The sequence below is a fragment of the Nomascus leucogenys genome, chromosome 6 (genome assembly GCF_006542625.1).
Source record: "Nomascus leucogenys isolate Asia chromosome 6, Asia_NLE_v1, whole genome shotgun sequence".
NCBI lineage: Eukaryota > Metazoa > Chordata > Mammalia > Primates > Hylobatidae > Nomascus > Nomascus leucogenys.
Window position 1 is genome coordinate 106,773,655 of NC_044386.1, and position 18,689 is coordinate 106,792,343.

At 41.6% G+C, this 18,689-nt stretch overlaps 1 protein-coding gene across 6 annotated transcripts in view; it reads right to left on the minus strand.

Annotated features, from left to right (window-relative positions):
• The window catches only part of NTRK3 (neurotrophic receptor tyrosine kinase 3), a 382,386-nt gene that overhangs the window by 105,358 nt on the left and 258,339 nt on the right, over nt 1-18,689 (minus strand). Inside the window, exon 13 of one of the 6 annotated variants that reach the window (XM_030814964.1) lies at nt 29-163. The exons of the other annotated variants lie outside the window; for them this stretch is intronic. Within the exon in view, the coding sequence (XP_030670824.1) occupies nt 29-163 (135 nt within the window). The remainder of the gene's footprint in view (nt 1-28; nt 164-18,689) is intronic. 6 annotated transcript variants of the gene reach the window in all.

Sequence of the window (18,689 nt, forward strand, 5' to 3'; positions counted from 1 at the left end):
TACAAAGACGTCAAAGGAGGTAACTCACCATGTGACCTTGGGTAAGACACTTCCCCACTCTGGACCTCAGGTTCCTCATATATATAGTGAGTTGATGGGACTAGATGATCTCTATTGTCCTTCAAGTTTAATATCCCATGATTGTCTATGTTTGAAAAGACCCCTGGCAGAAGAGGCAGACATGGGGGAATTAATGGTCAGTATTAAACCCCAAGTGCAAAAAACATGGGAAAGTATTTTTCTTAAGTGCACAATGCCAGAAACAGAAATCCAGGTGTTCTCAGCTCCTGTACCCACTCTGCTGTGCCTGTAGGGGCAGCTGGTTTATTTTACACATAAAATCTAGATCCTAAGAATCTCACCCTGGCATTATAGAAATGGCACAAGTTAGAGTCAGAGAAGAAAGATTCACCATCACCATGAACTCTGTCCTGCACTTTTCCTAACATATTTGCCCCCCATTTTCCTTCTTGGACCAGAATGTCTCAAAATTGTGTCCATCATTGCCATTCAGAGTGTTATTCCTGGGCCAGGACGGATGTTTCTTCTGACTTGGGAGATAATCCTGGACCCAAGACCCTCTTTCTGGCTCCTAATATCTCATCAAAAAATTCAGCTAATTTTCAAGAGGAAAGCAATGTGACAAGGCGGGGATGATGAGGAGATGAGAGGAGGTGGTGGTGTTTCATTCCTTAAAATCTTCTTTGCCATTGTTAGGGCATAAACGACTGGAAAAACAAAAGCTGTTGGCTCACTGAAGACCTGAAGACTACAACTTCTATAAAGAGATATCATTGTAGCTTCTGAGGGTGAAATCTCCTTTGGAGACCATGCAGCATTCGTGGGCCCTGGAAAGATCCGTGTCGGATCCATTAAAGACCAGGGCCAAGCCCGCCTAAGTCTCTGCCAAGGTCCCCAAAGCTGCCTTTGTGAACATGAGCCCTTTCCCATATGAGCCGGGATCTGAAGTTTGTTTTCTCTGGAACTCTTTCCCAGGTGGAGTCTTTCCAAGATTCTAAAAGCTGAAGCCTGATAGCATAAGAGGCACTGCTCCAAAATCCTCCATTCCTCCCCCTCTGTCTCAGAACAACCCCTGAGCAGAAAGGAAAAGGCATTCACTGCGGGAAGAGCAGGGGAGCCCAGAACCACAGTGGACACTGGTAAAGGGGTAAATGGTTGAAGACAAGGCTGAAGAGGGGCAAATCAAAGGCATTTCTAAAGAAGGCCTTTCCCACCAGGGGCCCACAGACCCTGCTACATCTAACCTTTTCCTCTGTCTGTCAACAGCTTTCCCCAAAACATTCAGCACAAAGGTACCTGTAGGCTCTCTGTAATTCAGAACAGAGCTGGGTCTTCAGGGATCTTCTAAGAATACTTTCCCTGAGAAGCAAGCCAGAGGCCCTGGGATCTTTTTGGGAAAGGGAGGGACATTGTAAATGGAGCTTATGGGAGAAGGGGCACTGAACACCCATACGATTGGATGAGAGGTTTTGAAGCCAATCCTACTGAGTCAAGATCTGGTTAAATCTCTAAAGTCGAGTCCTTCATATTGACTGCAGCAAGGAAAGGTTGGTTCCCATGGTTTTGCCCCATAAAAAGACATTCAGACCTGTTTTTCTGAGATTCTTGCAGATTCTAATTCTCTCTCCCTTGCTGGGGTTTCACCCTTGTGGTCTGGCCTTGGGATTCTGGAGCTACCAGCCCAGCACCTTCCAGGGAGAAGGTATTCCCTGCATCTTCTGCCTACACTCTTTCCGCCTGACTGTGGATTCTCACAGACCTCTCCTTCTCCTTCTGTCTCTGCTTCTTCCTTTTGTTATCTGAGATGAGACTATTACCTAACTGCATAAAGTAGTTTAAGTTATGGTTTAGACAACAGTCCCAATACCAAATGGAGTTCTATAGAATTATTTTCAAACATTCCCTCTTCAAATGTATTCATTCATCATCTTCAAGTTGCTACGTCACAGTAACCCTTAGCGCTGACACAGCACTGGCTGTGGAAAAAAGCATTTTGTACCTTAGCATGGGCTGAAATACACAGGAGTGCTGGTGCTGGGGCCCTGGGTGGTAGACTAACAGGGAGCCAGAAGGCAATGCAGTGGGAAGGGCATCCCACCCCAGTCAGGGTGCCACACTTTCCACAACCTTCCCACCTTTACCCCAAGAGGCAAGAAGAGGTGGGATGTTTTTCAACCCCATTGCAGGTAGGCATGGAATGGAGAAGGAAGCCCCGAGCAATAACCAACTATGCCAATCCTACCATCAGACATATTGCTGATTGCCCTGGAATCCATAGATCCATATAAGGGAGTGCCAGTGACAGGCATCGCCTACAGTTAGTTCTTTATACCTCAACATCCCCAAAAGGTGGATAGTATTAACTCCACTTTACAAGGGAGAAAACTGCCTTTACAATATGGAGAAACAGCCCCAAGTTCACTTTGTGGCAAAGTCTAAATTTGAATCCAGCTCTTCATACCTCCAAAGTCCTTGCAACTGACCACTTTGCAATATGAATCCCATTTGTGGAAAACCAATATCCAGGAAGGGGGTGAAATGGAGGTCAAGGTAGTGAGGGTAAGGACATTCTCTGGGGGAAGCAGGGCTCTCACTCTGGCCACTTCAACAAGTTCTAAACAGAGGGCAGGGCTTTCTTACCTCATTAACAGCTTCCTTAGGAAGGTAAGCAGCACCATACCCTGTCATTCCCTCCTCTGGCCAACCCTGGTTTAATTCTATCCCTGGTGGCTTCACCCCCACCCTCACAATGACACTTCGCATGCACTGGGACCTTCCAGATAAGGAGCCCCAAACTTTGTCTGGTCACGGACTCCTTCATTTTGATGATGTTTCAGGGAGTTCGGCCTAGACAGGATGAAAAATGACCACATGAACGTGAGGTAGTAAAGAGTATGGAGAGATGGATAATTAAAATATAGTCATACCCTAACCAAGGGTTGTGGAATACCTGAGAATACCCTTGGTAAGCCAAGCGTGGTACCCAGTGGAACTCTTTCCTGAGCATCCACCCCAGGCCACTGTGTAAACAAGCATGGACAGAAATGAGTGCGTCTTGGTGAAGAAAGGATTCCTCATAGACACATGTCTGTTTCTTCTTTTCCTGCCTGAATGGTGGCCCTTCTAAGGTCGTGGGAAGGTGATCATCAAGGCATTCTAATGGTGCCTGGGCTACGGTTATGACTGATTTGTTCTGTATCTTTTCCTTGGTTGTAGTTATCGCTTTTTTGAGTCTAAGCTCTTTCTTCTCGTGCCATCGGATTCAATAAAAGGATGGCGGCACTGGCTCAGTTGAGTGAGCCCCAAACGCCTAGGCTTGCTGGCCACAGACTATGCTGCTTTAAACTTTCAGGTTATTTCTTCTATTATTCTGAGATTGCAAACCTAACCCACAGGCCATATATGGCCTTAGGATGTGCCTTTTATTTTATTTTTTAACACAAATGGTATTTTTAAAAATCTGTTGCTTAGTTGCCAGCATTTACAACTTGGGAGGTCTCATATTTAAAATATCCCCATTTCTAGCTTCCCTTGAAAATCCAAGAGTTCTGGCAATCCTGGGCCAGAATTTCTGCACAGTGATAACCACTGCGGTAGCCACTCAGTTTATATGAGGTGTGTGAGTGTGTGTTCTCCAGCTTGCCATATTCCCCACCAATTCCTATTATCCTCCACCCCTACACTTATTTACAGTACCTGCATGGCTTGTCTTTGCATTTGAGATTTAAACTTTACAATAAACATTATGTTTATTGTACTAGGTTATAGGCTGTGCATTAAGACCAGGAAATCCCATCTCTGCAAGCCTTGTTGAATGCCCCTAAAATACCAAACTTGTGCTCCCTCTGGTCATGGTTAACAATGATAAAGAAGTGGCTGGAAAACTACAGCAGAGGGACAAACCTATCTCAGAAGGGGGAGACAGCTCAGAAACTGAACTGTATGAGTAAGGGAAGCAAGTGTGTTCAGAAATCAAGTTCCCAACAAGACACAATGCTGAAGCATAATGCTGGAAAAAGCTACTGCTGGGAGAGAAGGTGGCACTCATGTCATCCACTGGCTGTGTCTTCCGCATTGCCTGACATGTATAAGGCACACAACAAAAGTTTGTTGAATGCCAACAAGCAGGACTTTTTAATATAGCTGTACATTTCATGGGGGAATAATTGGACCCGAAGTGTTCCTACATCCCTATAATAACAAACACATTTCAAAGGGTTCTATACAATATTGAAAGGTACTTGGAACCAAAATGTCCCTGTTGTATACTGTGTAGCTAAGAGTATTGAACTGAGACCCCCAACTTCAGTATGGGCCGCCTCTTCCTATAAAGTCACCTCAATGCTGCTGGGAAAATGAGTGATGAGATTGTCCTGGCCCACTTGCTACGGTTGCCAAGTCTGGTTCCAGCTGTGTGCAGATGCTCAGAGGGAGGGGGCTGAGGCTGAATGCACCCCAACTACAATTTAGCTCATGGCATCATGCCCACAAGAAGTCACAGGGGGAGGACATCCATGCCTGGCTGAGATAAAGGGGCATGGACCACTGAGATTCTCAGACAAAAGCAAAAGGCTTGTTCCTGAAGGGATCTTGAAGGCTCTCACAGCTTGTCCCTGATGAGTATTTCAAGACTCTAACTCAAAAAAAGTGGGGAGGTGTGCTGCGGAGCCATCCGCCACTTGGCATCACTAAGACTATTCCAATGATAAGCTGATCTTGGCTTAAAGGAGTGAAATGTTAGTCCCCAGAGAAAGTGAAAATCCTTCCACTCCATAACATGGGTGAAGTGACCTCTTAGAATCATAATACTTCATAAGCCATGGAGCAATATTAGTCATATGGAAAAAAAAGTTCTTTACCATTCTCAGAATTCACTATATAAGGAACAATTTGTAATAGCTGAGCATCTTCTTTTCTTGCTTAACTGAGAGTAGAGAGAATCTCGGGTATTAATAATCTATCTTCATTGCCTCCCTTCACTTCAAAATATCTGTCTTTGTATTCAGTATATTTTTTCCTGAGTCTTTTGACTCTTTTCAAATGTTTGAAATATCTAAAATATCAGAAAAGTGTAGAAACTCTGTGCCTACCTCCAGCATTAACGATTTATAATATTTTGATATCTTCTTCTCAAATTTCTAAACAAATAATCCATTACTGCAATGGCTGAGAACCCATGTGAGTCCACATATAACCCTGTTTCTCCTCTTCCCCATCACCAGAAGTAACCACTGCTCTGAAATAGCTGACTATCCTTCTCAGGAATCTTGAAATAATTTTGCTGCATATGCATATATCCATAACCAAATTATAGTTTTGTTCTGTGTAAGTTTACCTTTTAAAAAATGGATATTTTCTAGATTTATCCATGTTGATACATGTAGCTCCCATTCATTAATTTTAGCTAACGAAGTCCATTATGTGAATATGCTACAAATTATTTGCCTATTCTGCCAACTGACACTTTTTTCTATCTTTTCATTATTCCAAAAAAAGTTGCAATCAATATTATTATACACGTATCTGTATGCACATGTGGGAGAATTTCTCCAGAGCAGTAGTTGGCAAACTTATCCTATAAAGGACCAGATAGAAAATATTTTAGGCTTTGCAAACCATGCAGTCTCTGCTGCTACCACTAAACTCTGCCAGTATAGTTTGAAGGCAGCCACGGACAACACATAAACAAATGAGCGTGTTCCAGTAAAATTTCATTTGTAAAAATAGGCAAGAGCCCGATTTGGCCCTTGGCCAATGAGTGATAGTTTGCTGACCTCTACTATAGAGCTTTTTTACTCAAAGTGCAGGCAAGTGGACGAGCAGCATCAGCATGAGCTGGGAGTTGGGTAAAAATGAAGATGCTCAGACCCCGCTGAATCAACATCTGTGGTTTAATAAGCTCTTCAGGTGATTTCTATGCACAAAAACCATTTGAGAAGCACATCTTTGGAGGATATCCCTAAATTTAGTGTAATTGAATCCTTAACATAATTCTATTGCTAAATGTTTACCCAAAGTAATGCCAACTATATTTCTATAATCACTAAATGGATGAACTTCCTTCCCCATCTTCCCATGTCAGATATTTTTTCTAACAAACTGATGGGTGGTAGATGTTATCTCCTTGTAGTTTTAAGATTCATTTCCCTAATTACTACTGAGGTTGTACATCATCTCAACAAGGGTTTCCCCAATTAAGGAACTGTGAACTGCCTATTTGTATCCTTTCCTCATTTTCTTGTGTGTGTCTTTCTCTCTATATCTATGTATCTATATCTAGATATAGATACATAGATATATATAGATAGATATGTGTGTGTGTGTGTGTGTGTGTGTGAGTGTGTGTAGTTGTTACTCTTTATTTGTGGGAGTCTGTTATTTATTCTGTATGCAAATTCTTTGTTACATATATATGCATTGAAATGATGTCATCTCAAGCTACTGTTTGTCTTTTAACTTTGTATACAGTACTCATAGATTTTTTAAATTAATGTATTCAAACGTATTCACCTTTCCCTTTATGTTACTTAAATCTGTATGTTAAGAGGTATTTTCCTCCTCAATGTCAGGATATTACCTTTTCCTTTAAAAGTACTACGTTTAGGGCTGGGCATGGTGGCTCAGGATCATAATCCCAGCACTTTGGGAGGCCGAGGTGGGTGGATCACAAGATCAAGAGATCAAGACCATCCTGGCCAACATGGTGAAACCCTGTCTCTACTAAAAATATGAAAATTAGCTGGGCGTAGTGGCATGCGCCTGTAGTCCCAGCTACTTGGGAGGCTGAAGCAGGAGAATCTCTTGAACCCGGGAGGTGGAGGTTGCAGTGAGCCGAGATCGCGACACTGCACTCCAGCCTGGGTGAAAATCTGTGTCAAAAAAATAATAATAATAAATAAAAAATAAAAGTACTACGTTTAATAAATCTCCCTTACAGAAGAATTATGAATAATTTATGCAGAGACTCCTCATTCAAGGAGGTAGAGCTTCACTTCCCCCCACCCCTTGAGTGTACACTGTTATTGGCTTACTTCCAAAGTATACGGAAAGAAGGAGAATGCAGTTTTGCAGAGGAGAAAACTGACAAACACCATCTCAGCCAGGTAATAAGGGTTAACATCATCAGTGTTAAGTCATGTGATAAGCATGCACTCTTTATATAAAGTGATGAGAATGGCCTTTCACCTCTGTGGTCTTCCTTCCCAATATCCCAACTGACAGCCAAAATTGAGAGATATTCTACATGAAACCTGACCATCAAGGTAATCAAGGGCAAGGAAAGTCTAAGAAACTGTCAGAGATCATAGAAGGCTAAGAAAACATGATAACTAAACGTAAAGTGGTGTTCTGGATGTGGTCCAGGAATGGAGAAAGGACATTTGGGGGAAACTGATGAAATCAGAGTATAGTATTGAACTTAATTAAGAATAATGTACCTACACTCGTTTCTTACTTGTGACAAATGTATCATGGTGTTATAGAATGAATACAATGGGAGAAACTGGATGAGAGATATAAGGGAATGCTCTGTACAACTGTTATAACTTTTCTGTATGTCTAAAGCTATTTTAAAATAAAAAGCTGATTTAAAATAAAAAGTTATACTTTAAATTTTCATCCAGAATTTATAATTTACTTTTTGACTGTTGTGAGGTAAAAACATCACTTTATTTTTCCTTATGGGGTTTTATTTAATAGTTTCTCCCTCTTGTTTTTTTGTTTTTGTATTTTTTTGTTTTTGAGATGGAGTCTCACTCTGTCACCAGGCTGGAATGCAATGGCGCTCCCAGGTACAAGTGATTCTCCTCTCCCAGCCTTCAGAGTGGCTGGGACTACAGGTATGTGCCAGCAAGCCTGGCTACTTTTTGTATTTTTAGTAAAGACAGAGTTTCACCATGTTGGCCACGATGGTCTCGATCTCTTGACCTCGTGATCTGCCTGCCTCGGCCTCCCAAAGTGCTGGGATTACAGCCATGAGCCACCATGCCCAGCCACATCCGGCCTAGTTTCTCTCTTTCATACTGACTTGCAATGACATGCACAAAAAAAAGCACGCATATCTACACATCTGTCTCCTATTTATCTATCTGTCTGTCTATCTATCTATCTATCTATCTATCTATCTATCTACAAACATACACACATAAGTTTTCTGAGTGTTAAAAACAATTACTATACTTTGGCCTATTTGCTTTCCCTGTCTTCATTACTGTAACTTTAAAATAGGTATTTTTGTCTATTAGGGCACATCTCTTCAATCTTTATCTTCTTTTTAAAAAACACCTTGGCTATCTTCGTGTTTCATTCCTCCACATCAATTATAGGATAAGCATATCAGGCAAGAGCTTTCAAAAACTCTGTTGGAAGCTTTATAAAAATTGTATTCAATTTATATATTTGGGAGAAAATCAACATTATTATTACATTGTTTCTTCCCATCCAAAAATAAAATATATGCTCCATTTACTCATTTCTTATTTTATACTCTTCATAACGTTTTGTGTTTTTCCATAGCCTCTTGCATATCCTTTGTTAGGTTTATACTTTTTTACTTCATATTTCTTGGTTTTATTTCATTTTTGCTACTGTAAATGTGATTTTTTTCCATTAAATGATCTAATGGTGTTTAGGGAAGACATCGATTTTTGTTTATTGATCTTATATTAGCAAATTTGCTGTACTCCTTAATTAGTTTTAATAGTTATTTTATAAACACCTTTTGATGTTCTATGTAGGGTGATCAGAGTCTTCACAATAAGGATAATCTGTCTTTCCAATTCTTTTATTTCTTTTGTCTTATTGCAGTGGCTAGCATTACAAGAATGTTATTGAATAAAAGTCATACACAATAACAAACATGCTTATCATTATATTTTTTTCATGTTTCATAAATTTTTTTATTATTTTTTTTTGAGAGAGGGTCTGGCTCTGTCACCCAGGTTGGAGTGCAGTGGTGCAATCTTGGCTCACTGCAACCTTCGCCTCCTGGGTCCAACAGTGGAGAAATAGGAACACTTTTACACTGTTGTTGGGTCTGTAAACTAGTTCAACCATTGTGGAAGACAGTGTGGCAATTCCTCAAGGATCTGGAACTAGAAATACCATTTGATCCAGCCACCCCATTACTGGTATATACCCAAAGGATTATAAATCATGCTGCTATAAAGACACATGCACATGTATGTTTATTGTGGCACTATTCACAATAGTGAAGACTTGGAACCAACCCAAATGTCCATCAATGATAGACTGGATTAAGAAAATGTGGCACATATACACCATGGAATGCTATGCAGCCATAAAAAATGATGAGTTCGTGTCCTTTGTAGGGACATGGATGAAGCTGGAAACCACCATTCTCAGCAAACTATCGCAAGGATAAAAAACCAAACACCGCGTGTTCTCACTCATAGGTGGGAATTGAACAATGAGAACACTTGGACACAGGCAGGGAAACATCACACACTGGGGCCTGTTGTAGGGTGGGGAGAGGGGGAGGAATAGCATTAGGAGATATACCTAATGTAAATGATGAGTTAATCGGTGCAGCACACCAACATGGCACATGTATACATATGTAACAAACCTGCACATTGTGCACATGTACCTAGAACTTAAAGTATAAAAAAAAAAGTCCAAGAAAATAAATCGTATAGATCTAGTGCTGACACGAAAAAAAAAAAAAAAGAGATTCTCATGCCTCAGCCACTTAAGTAGCTGGGATTACAGGTGCACACTACCACACCTGGCTAATTTTTGTATTTTTAGTAGAGATGTGGTTTCACCATGTTGGCCAGACTGGTCTATAACTCCTGACCTCAAGTGATGCGTCCACCTCAGCCTCCCAAAGTGCTGGGATTACAGGTGTGAGCCATCATGCCTGGGCTTGTTTCATGATTTTTTATTGTAATTCATTTTGAGTGAAAAGAATTTTTTCTGGTTTTCTTTGTTTTTTCCCTTTTCCTTTTCTTCTCACTCATATTGTCCATTTTGTTGCTGCTGTTGTTGTTACCTCCATCTAGCCTCTTGGGACTTCAATTATAAACCAAATCCTATAATAATGACTTGGAGTCCTCCTATAAGGGTAATACTGAGGGTAGAGTACAACAGTCTTCAGCTAGTTGAGGGGCTTAAGTCAGTTCATGGTCTCAAAGCTGCAGCTTTATCCTCTCTCTCCCACTTCCTCAGGCTCACAGATTCCTATTAGGAACCCAGATAGGGGTCAGCCACGTTATCTTTTCAGACTCTTTTCTTCACTATCTCCACCCCAAGACTTGAAGCAGTGAGTCTAGCTCTGATCCTCTGACAATGTGGAGCACATAGCATTCTGCAGATACCCTCCAGAGCTAAATCCCTGCCCTGACTTTTTGATTCTAGACTTGGGACCCAGCGTAACAATGAATGTAACTCTGCACATCACTTTTTATTTCTGTACCATTTCTTGTCCACAGATTATTTATCTTGTTTTGATGCCCAGCTATGTCTTTTTATAATTTTTGTCATTGCTACATATTTGGAGCAGAGGGGGAAAGTAAAGCATGAACTTATTGTACCATACTGACCAGAGCCCAATTATTTGCCTTTCTTTCTATACTGGAGAAAAATGTATTTTGTTTCCAAAACTAACCCTTTAACTGATACCTTCAATATTATCTCCAACTTCCTTCTTCAATTATTTCCTGTCTCTTCAACATCTTCTGCCTTTGCTGTTATATTCCCTTTTGTACAGAAATCTATATATGGTTACCTCTATCTTTGGGTATGTGCACACATACCAAACCAATGTATGCCCACACTCTTAGTCTCTTACCTAGTAAATGATGGAGCAATGTCCCCCACTTTACCATACCATTTGCTTTCATCCCATTTTCTTAGTTCCTTTGGATACCAACAATTTGCATAACTTAGTTTCAACTCTAACCTCCACTGTTTTGCAGATCATTCATGCTTACATTCCCATAATCCAAGTTCTAATCCTTTTACAAAACTAACCTCCTAAAGGTCACCAATGGTTACCCCATGACTAGATTTTCTCCACTCTTTGATCATTTTACCTTGATCATTCCACAGAATGTGGCACCTTGACCATCCCACACTCCCCATGACACCTAGAGTACTGTGCCATCCTTATCATTTTCCTACCTTTCTGCTCCCTTTCTTTCTGTTGGCTTCTCTTCCTTCACTGGTCCCTACGCTAGTTTCTCAAGCATCAGTCTTTTCACCCCTGGCTACATAAGGTTTGGATCTCAGACTGACAGCAACAGTATCACCAGGAGTTTGTCAGAAATGCAGCATCTCAGGCTCCACCCAAAACCTACTGGATTGGGATCTGCATTTTAACAGAATCCTCAGACGATTTCTATGCAGAGTAAAATGTGGGAAATGCTGCTCTAGCCATCTGCTCCTCTCTCCCTCTCCCTGTACCCTCCATCATTAATGTCCATCTCCTGTGTGGTGACTTCTAACCCTTTATCTCCAGCACAAACTTTCTTCTGAATTTTATTCTCACAATGGCAACTGGCTTCTTGGCATTCCCATTATTGTATGTCATAACAACAAACTCAGCATTTCTACAATCCCCATCCCAAACAATTTCCCTTTCTGGCAGGCCAATTCTCTAAAGTCACTTATATCATGCTTATAATTACCTACGTTCAAACTCTTGGAGTCATCTTCATTTCTTGCCAGTGCCTTTCTAATTCCCCATATCAAACACCTGATTTCAATGATTTGTTTTGGAATATCTCATGTACACATTCTTTAATTTAGATCCCCACTTTAGCAAAGCATGGCAGAAAGGTTGAAAGATAGTAACTTTAAGTAAATTACTTAACTTTCCTAAGCCTCAGTTTTCCCTTCTGTAAAATGAAGATATCATTGTCTATCTCCCAGATGCTGTTGTAATTTTTTTTTAATTTTAAAGGCACCCAGGTCAGTATCTGGCACATGGCACACACTAGATGATGAACAAATCTTGGCTTATGCTTCCTCATCACTCAACCCTATTTTAGGGCCACTGTTTGGGGGCTTCTTAACATGTTTCCCAGCTTTCAGTCCTTAAGTTAATCCATTTTATGTATCATTGTCCAATCATATCAATAAAAATTCCATTCACCAATCGCTCAGAAGCCACCAGTGACTTGAAAGTGCCACTGTGTGATGCCCAAACAGCTTAGGCTGCCATCCTGATATTGACATACTCTATCTCCAACCAACCATTCGGTCTCATCATCTACTCCTTCCCTACTCACACTCTCTTATTCAGATAAACTCTGACCACACCGTATGCCTCTCAGCTTCTGTCCTCACTTCCACAGTATTCCACTGTCCTGAATGCTTATCTTCTAATTTATTTTTCTCATCCAATTGCCATTCAATCCTTTCACCCCCCGCTCAGACTCCACTCTGTATAAGCCACTTGGCAGTTAATTGTTAATTTCTATTTGATAATTCTTCTCCTCTTACCTGGAACTGTTTCAGACACATACACTGCAATGAAATGGTTCATGTATTTATTTTTCATTTCTTACTAAGACTATTTGAAAAAAAAAACCAACAACCAATATCTATAAGCACTTTCACTTTGCCAGGCAATGAGCAAAGTGCTGTGCATGGATTTTCTAATCTGACCTTCTCAGCATCCCTATGAGGGGAGAACTGGTATGGCCCCTGGTTTGTGGATGCAGAAACGAAGGGGCAGAGATGCTCAGTAATTCATGCCAAGTTGCCCTGTTAATGGGATGCAGAGCCAGGACTTGAATCCAGGTTTTGCCATTTCAGCTCCCATGTTCTTAACCTCCTCTATATGTAGATGCCAAGGGCAGGAAACAAATCCAACAGCTCTCTCTATTTCCCATGTGATAGATAAGGATTTTAGAGAATTGAAGACTTTTTTTTCAGAACCATGTAATCTGACTTGTGTGTGTGTGATCTGTATAACAATATGCCACATTATCTTCAGGCTGCACTACAGTATCTTGGCATTTGCAAAGCATTTCTCCTTCTAAGGACTTTAAAAATGATTATGTTAGTTTCAAAATAACTCTGAGGTAAGGAAAGAAAAAAAATATCTTAACATCAATGCCTCCTACCCTGACTTGACCATATGGCTCCTGGAACCCACATCTTCAAGTCCCAACTACTACCCCAGGGTGCTCAACTTTCCTTGGAGTTATGGCCATACCATTTAGGATATGATGAGCAAAAGACAAAAGTCAGAATCTGGCAGGAAATGCAATCAGTAAAGTCCACATTCCAGGGTGGTATCAATTTTAAGCAGATTATCCAAGAGCAAGATGTGGCTAATAGGATCAGATAGCTGGCTCATTCTAAATGTATGGCCCTAAAAAATCAAATAATATAAACCTCTGAGTTAGGATTTTTTGGCTCTGAATTCCATGATTTGTGATGATGAAGAAGTTACTGAAGGTGACGAAGGGGAAAAGAGGACAGAAGAAAGTTATCCCATTGTAGATCAGTATAGAGGAATAGTTCTTCACCTTTCTTTGGGTCCTTTTTAATTTGATGGAAGCATACTCACACACACGGACACACACACAAAATACTCAGTTTGGGCAGTGCAGGTGTCACCACCTCCCCCAAAGGCCTAGATAAAGAGTGGAAGATATATACTACACAGCTCCCAAGCATCAGCATTTTGCAGTGCCAGGCACTGTAGCAGATACTAGCAAATGCATATCAAATCCCTGCTTGCACTGTCCTCCAAATCTCCAAATAACTGATACACATTGAGAGCCTCCTATGCTCATGGCCACTATGTTCAGAGCTGGATAAAGGGAGAGGGAATATCAAGATGAGTAAGAAGAGTAAAAAACAATGACTGCAGAGAGGAGCTAAAAACCCAGTGCCAAGAATGGGAGTCTATACCTTTGTAAGCTTACCTAAAAATAATTTTGCAAATACCTAAATATCAATCTTCCAGGAGCCAAGAAAGTAAAAAGGAAAAGAAAGCATGGGAAGTTTACAGTCATGGGGTCCTAAAACAAATTATAATATGGTATTTCAGTGGTGAGTGGCAAGAGAGAGGCATACACCCACAGCTGAGGGATTGTAGTGAGGGAGTGGTCATAAGATCACATGCGGGTGGGAAAGAGGCGGTGAGAAAAATGGTCACCAGGCAGAAATGCATGGGCTGGGGAGGGGGAGCCATTCCACGTGGCAGGAGCAACAGACAAAGCATAGCAAATAGGGAATTGTTAGGGATTGAACTGTGCCCCTCAAAAACCATCACCACAGTATCTCATATCATCAACTTATTTGAAAACAGGATCTTTGCAGATGTTCAAGTTAAGATGAAGTCACTAGGATGGGCCCTAATCCAATATTACTATGTCCTTATACAAATGAAAAATGTGGACACACAGATAAATATACACACACAGAACACCACGTGAACATGAAGGCAGAGATCTGCATAATGTGTCTACAAGCCAACGAATGTCCAAAATTGCCAGCAAACTACCAAAGCTAGAAGAGGGGCCTGGAGCAGATCCTTCCCTAGTGCCTTCAGGGGGCTCACAGCCCTCCAGACACCTTGTTCTTGGATTTTGGGCCTCCAGAACTGAGAAAATATATTTCTGTTGTTCTAGGCCATCCAGTTTGTGGCACTTTGTTACAGCAGCCCTAGCAAACTAAAACAGGAATTGTTTCTTCCCTGAGAAGGGAAGTATGTAATTTGGCAGCAACATAAGGCAGGAATATGGGAAAAATGGGAACCAGCTCAGTAAGGGAGATTAGGAACATGATGTTGCAGGACTATTTGTGAGTAACTCCATAAAAATGGGACATCACCAATCAAGTGACAGTGCTAGAACTGCAGCTGTGGAATTTAGATGTAGGCACTGGTATGGATCAATAGATAGAGATGAAGACTGACAGATGGATAGATGGACAAATGAAGATGATAGATGATGGGTCAATAGATACAGACATGGATACTTAGATAAGAGATTTAGATTAAGTGATGTACCTTCAACTAATGATAATGGCTTTTCACATTAATGTTAAAAGTCAATTTCCAAATGTCGAATTCTGTTTCCCACTTTCAAAACAATGTCACATAGGTTTAGGAGAACAAAAGTCCTGGAAATTCATAGGAATTACACAGCTGGGAAAGCAGAGTGTCCCACAGAGCCCAGAGAGCACCTGCTCAGGTAGACACACCCAGTCTGCACTCAGCAAATCTGTGCCTTAGCCCTCACAGATCTCACCCCTAGTAGAAACTGCACAACCTAGGCTGAAACAGTCAGACTGTGACAGAGAGAACCTCAAGGAATAAAAGCAGTATGGGGAGAGTGCTAGGGCATTCCTAAGAGGTAACAACAGTAGGAGACTTAGCTTTCTTGGAGGAGGCAGCTGTTGCCATGAGGCCTAAAGGAGACGTAAGACTTCCTCCTGAAGAAAGCACCATACTGATGGCCATAGTGGGGAAGTACAAGACATACTTGGGGAAGTGCAAGGAGTTCCTACTAATAAATGGAGATGATTAGCTTGGGGGCAGATCATGAAGGAACTTGAGAATTTTGGGCAATAGGTGAGTCTTGAAGGATTTGAAAGAGGGGATGACCAGAGAAAAGATTAAAAAGCAATGAAAGATGAGACAGAGAAGGGTCAGCGGTGGCTGGACTAGCTAGGGCAGGGGCCAGCAAGCTTTTTCTGTCAACAGACAGATAGTAAATATTTTAGGCTTTTCAGGCCATACGGTCTCTGTTGCAGCTACTCAACTCTGCCGTTGCAGCATGAACGCAGCCATAGACAATGTGCAATGAATGAACATGGCTGAGTCCCAATAAATTTATTTAGAGACATTGAAATTTGAATTTCATATAATTTTCACGTGTTACAAAAGATGATTCTTCTTTGAATTTTTCCAACCATTTAAAAACGTAAAAATCGTCTGGGTGCGATGCTCATGCCTGTAATCCCAGCACTTTGGGAGGCCGAGGCGGGTGGATCACCTGAGGTCAGGAGTTCAAGACCAGCCTGGCCAGCATGACGAAACCCCATCTCTACTAAAAATATAAAAATTAGCCGGGCGTGGTAGCATGCACCTGGCTACTTGGGAGGCTGAGGCAGGAGAATCAGTTGAACCCAGGAGGCGGAGGTTGCAGTGAGGCGAGATCACGCCACTGCACTCCAGCCTGGGTGACAGAGAGAGACTCCGTCTCTAAAAATAAAATAAAATAAAATAAAAACCATTCTTAGCTTAAGAGCTGTACAGAAACAGGCAGGATTGGGCCTGCAGGCTATAGTTTGCAGCCCCCTGGGTTAAAGGGTGACAGTACCATCCTGGACACGTGGTACCTTAGGGCTGGGATCGCAGAAAGAGAACCAAGAGGATGGATGCCAGAGGGATGCAAAGGTACAGCTTATGCAAATCAGAAACTTGGCATCAGATTAAACATAGGGGGTGGGAGAGGAGGCAGGGTCTGGGCTGCTCCAGGGTTCTCCAGTGTGACAATGACAAGAACATTAGCAACACAGGGGGGCAATGGAAAAGAAGCTGGTGATGTGTTCAGCACAAACTCAGGACAGCATGCCTACAACGCTTAAAGAAGTGTGGCAATGCTTGAACTATGAATTAGAAACCTCATGCCCTTGACTTTATTTCATCAGACCTGAGGCAAGCCACTTGCTTTTAAATAAGGTTCTTCCAGCCAGGCATGGCAGCACACAGAGGAACTCTCAGCTCCAAGAATTGCAGTATAGTCTGCTCAGGTTAGAGCCACTTTAGACTTGCTAAGATCAGTGGAAGAACTGAGGTTAATGTTAGGTCAATTTATTTTATAAACTTTTAGTGTGTAGATGAATTCCTTTGGGACTTCACTGTGTCTATTATCCCCCAAATGCACTCACTGCCTTAAGAGGCAGGAGATACAACAACACATTCAATGCCTAGCAGCCCTGTTTCCTCTTCTTAAATGAGGAGCAAAGAGTAAGATGTAATTGCTGTGATTAATATGGCAGTGTAGTCAAGGGGAATGTAAGCAAATTGTAAGTTGCACTTCCAGTTCTGCCATCAGGCAGATGTGGATCAGGCGCCAGTAACCTCCTGAGCTCAGTCTTCCCACCTGCATAATGGGGATAACTATACTTCCCTTGGAGGCCCAAGGGATTATAGATATGTAGGTGAAGTATACAGCGCAGTGTCTGGCAACAATTGGCATGAATTACATTCTAATTCCAAATGTGAGCTGTAAACAATGTTCAACAAGACAGCCATGAGGGTCCCAAGAAGTGAGATAAGGCAGTGAAGCATCAATGAGACATTTGCTATGCATTCTCTATGGTGGACTCTCCTCCTTCTATATATCCCTCAAAATTCTCAGGCAACGAGGATGTGAATACAACTGCATTCTTACCACCCTGCATGACCCTTTTCCCACTTGTTATTCCACTAAATTGACAGGGCCTGGAGGGAAATCTCACCTGCAAATGTATCACAAACAGACACACGATTTTGAGCAGTAAATACTTTTTTTATATGAGTTCTCTTTGGCAGATCATGTACTCTTATTCTAAAAATCCCAAGTATCGAGTGTCAAATGTGATCAAGTGTTATCATTATACAATACTTTTGATGGATATGTGTTCTTTGATTCCTAGGGAAAAAATATGAAATTGAGGTATGTTTCTTACATAAGAAACCTGTGGTCATAGTGTCTCCAGAGATGTGCCATAGGCACTTAGATAACACTTGTGCCCCTTTTGGACACTTGTAGAGACCCCAAAGCTCACATCATCCCACACGATGTGTGCAAACAGCTGTAGAATGAGAACCAGATGACGGCCTAGCCCTGTGGGACAGGGGAGAGTTACTATCTTTCCAAGTTTCAGTTTTCCAGTCTGTAAAAGGGAGATAAAACTTTTGTACCTTCTCCCTCACAAAAACATCATGAGCTCTAAAGAAGGTAATGTAGGAGTTATCTTTGAATGTTAGTGCAATGACATTTTGGACCAGATAATTCTTGGTCGTGGGGGGCTGTCCTGAGCATTGTGGGATATTTAGCAGTATCCCTGGTCTCTCCTCACTGGATGTGAATAGCATCCTCCACCCCATTGTGATCATCGAAAGTGTCTCTAGACATTGCCAAATGTCCCCTGGGGACAGAATCACCCTGGTTAGAACCACTGCTACAAGTAGGAGATTTTCATTGCAGCTTATGATTCAGGAACTCAGAGAATCAAGATCCCTAATGCTAACTGAGTTCCATCTTTAACCATAACATATACTGATGCTCCTAAAAGCCCATAGACCATTAACAAGAGCTGAGAATGTCATAGCTGCCTGCTGTAGTTGTGTGCATTGTGGCCGCATGGCCAAAGACATGGTGGCTGTATGTGCTATGGGGCAGTGGCCATGCCAGCTTCAGATGTCTACACAGTGGCTGTGTAGAGCTCTGGAAGTCCTGGGAGCTCTCGTGCAAACAACTCAAATTGGACTTTAAGGAGTGATGCTTTTATAACTATATGAATCCATATTCTGATGCATTTTTAATCCATGTAAACTCACAGCCAACCACCCCTTATTATACCACATTAGGGAGTTTAATTACTTATTTAATCAGAATCTTTCCTGGATGGCCAGAAACAGCAAATAGAGAAACTTCAGTAGCCATTATGCCAACCAAGAGCAATACAGACTCCAT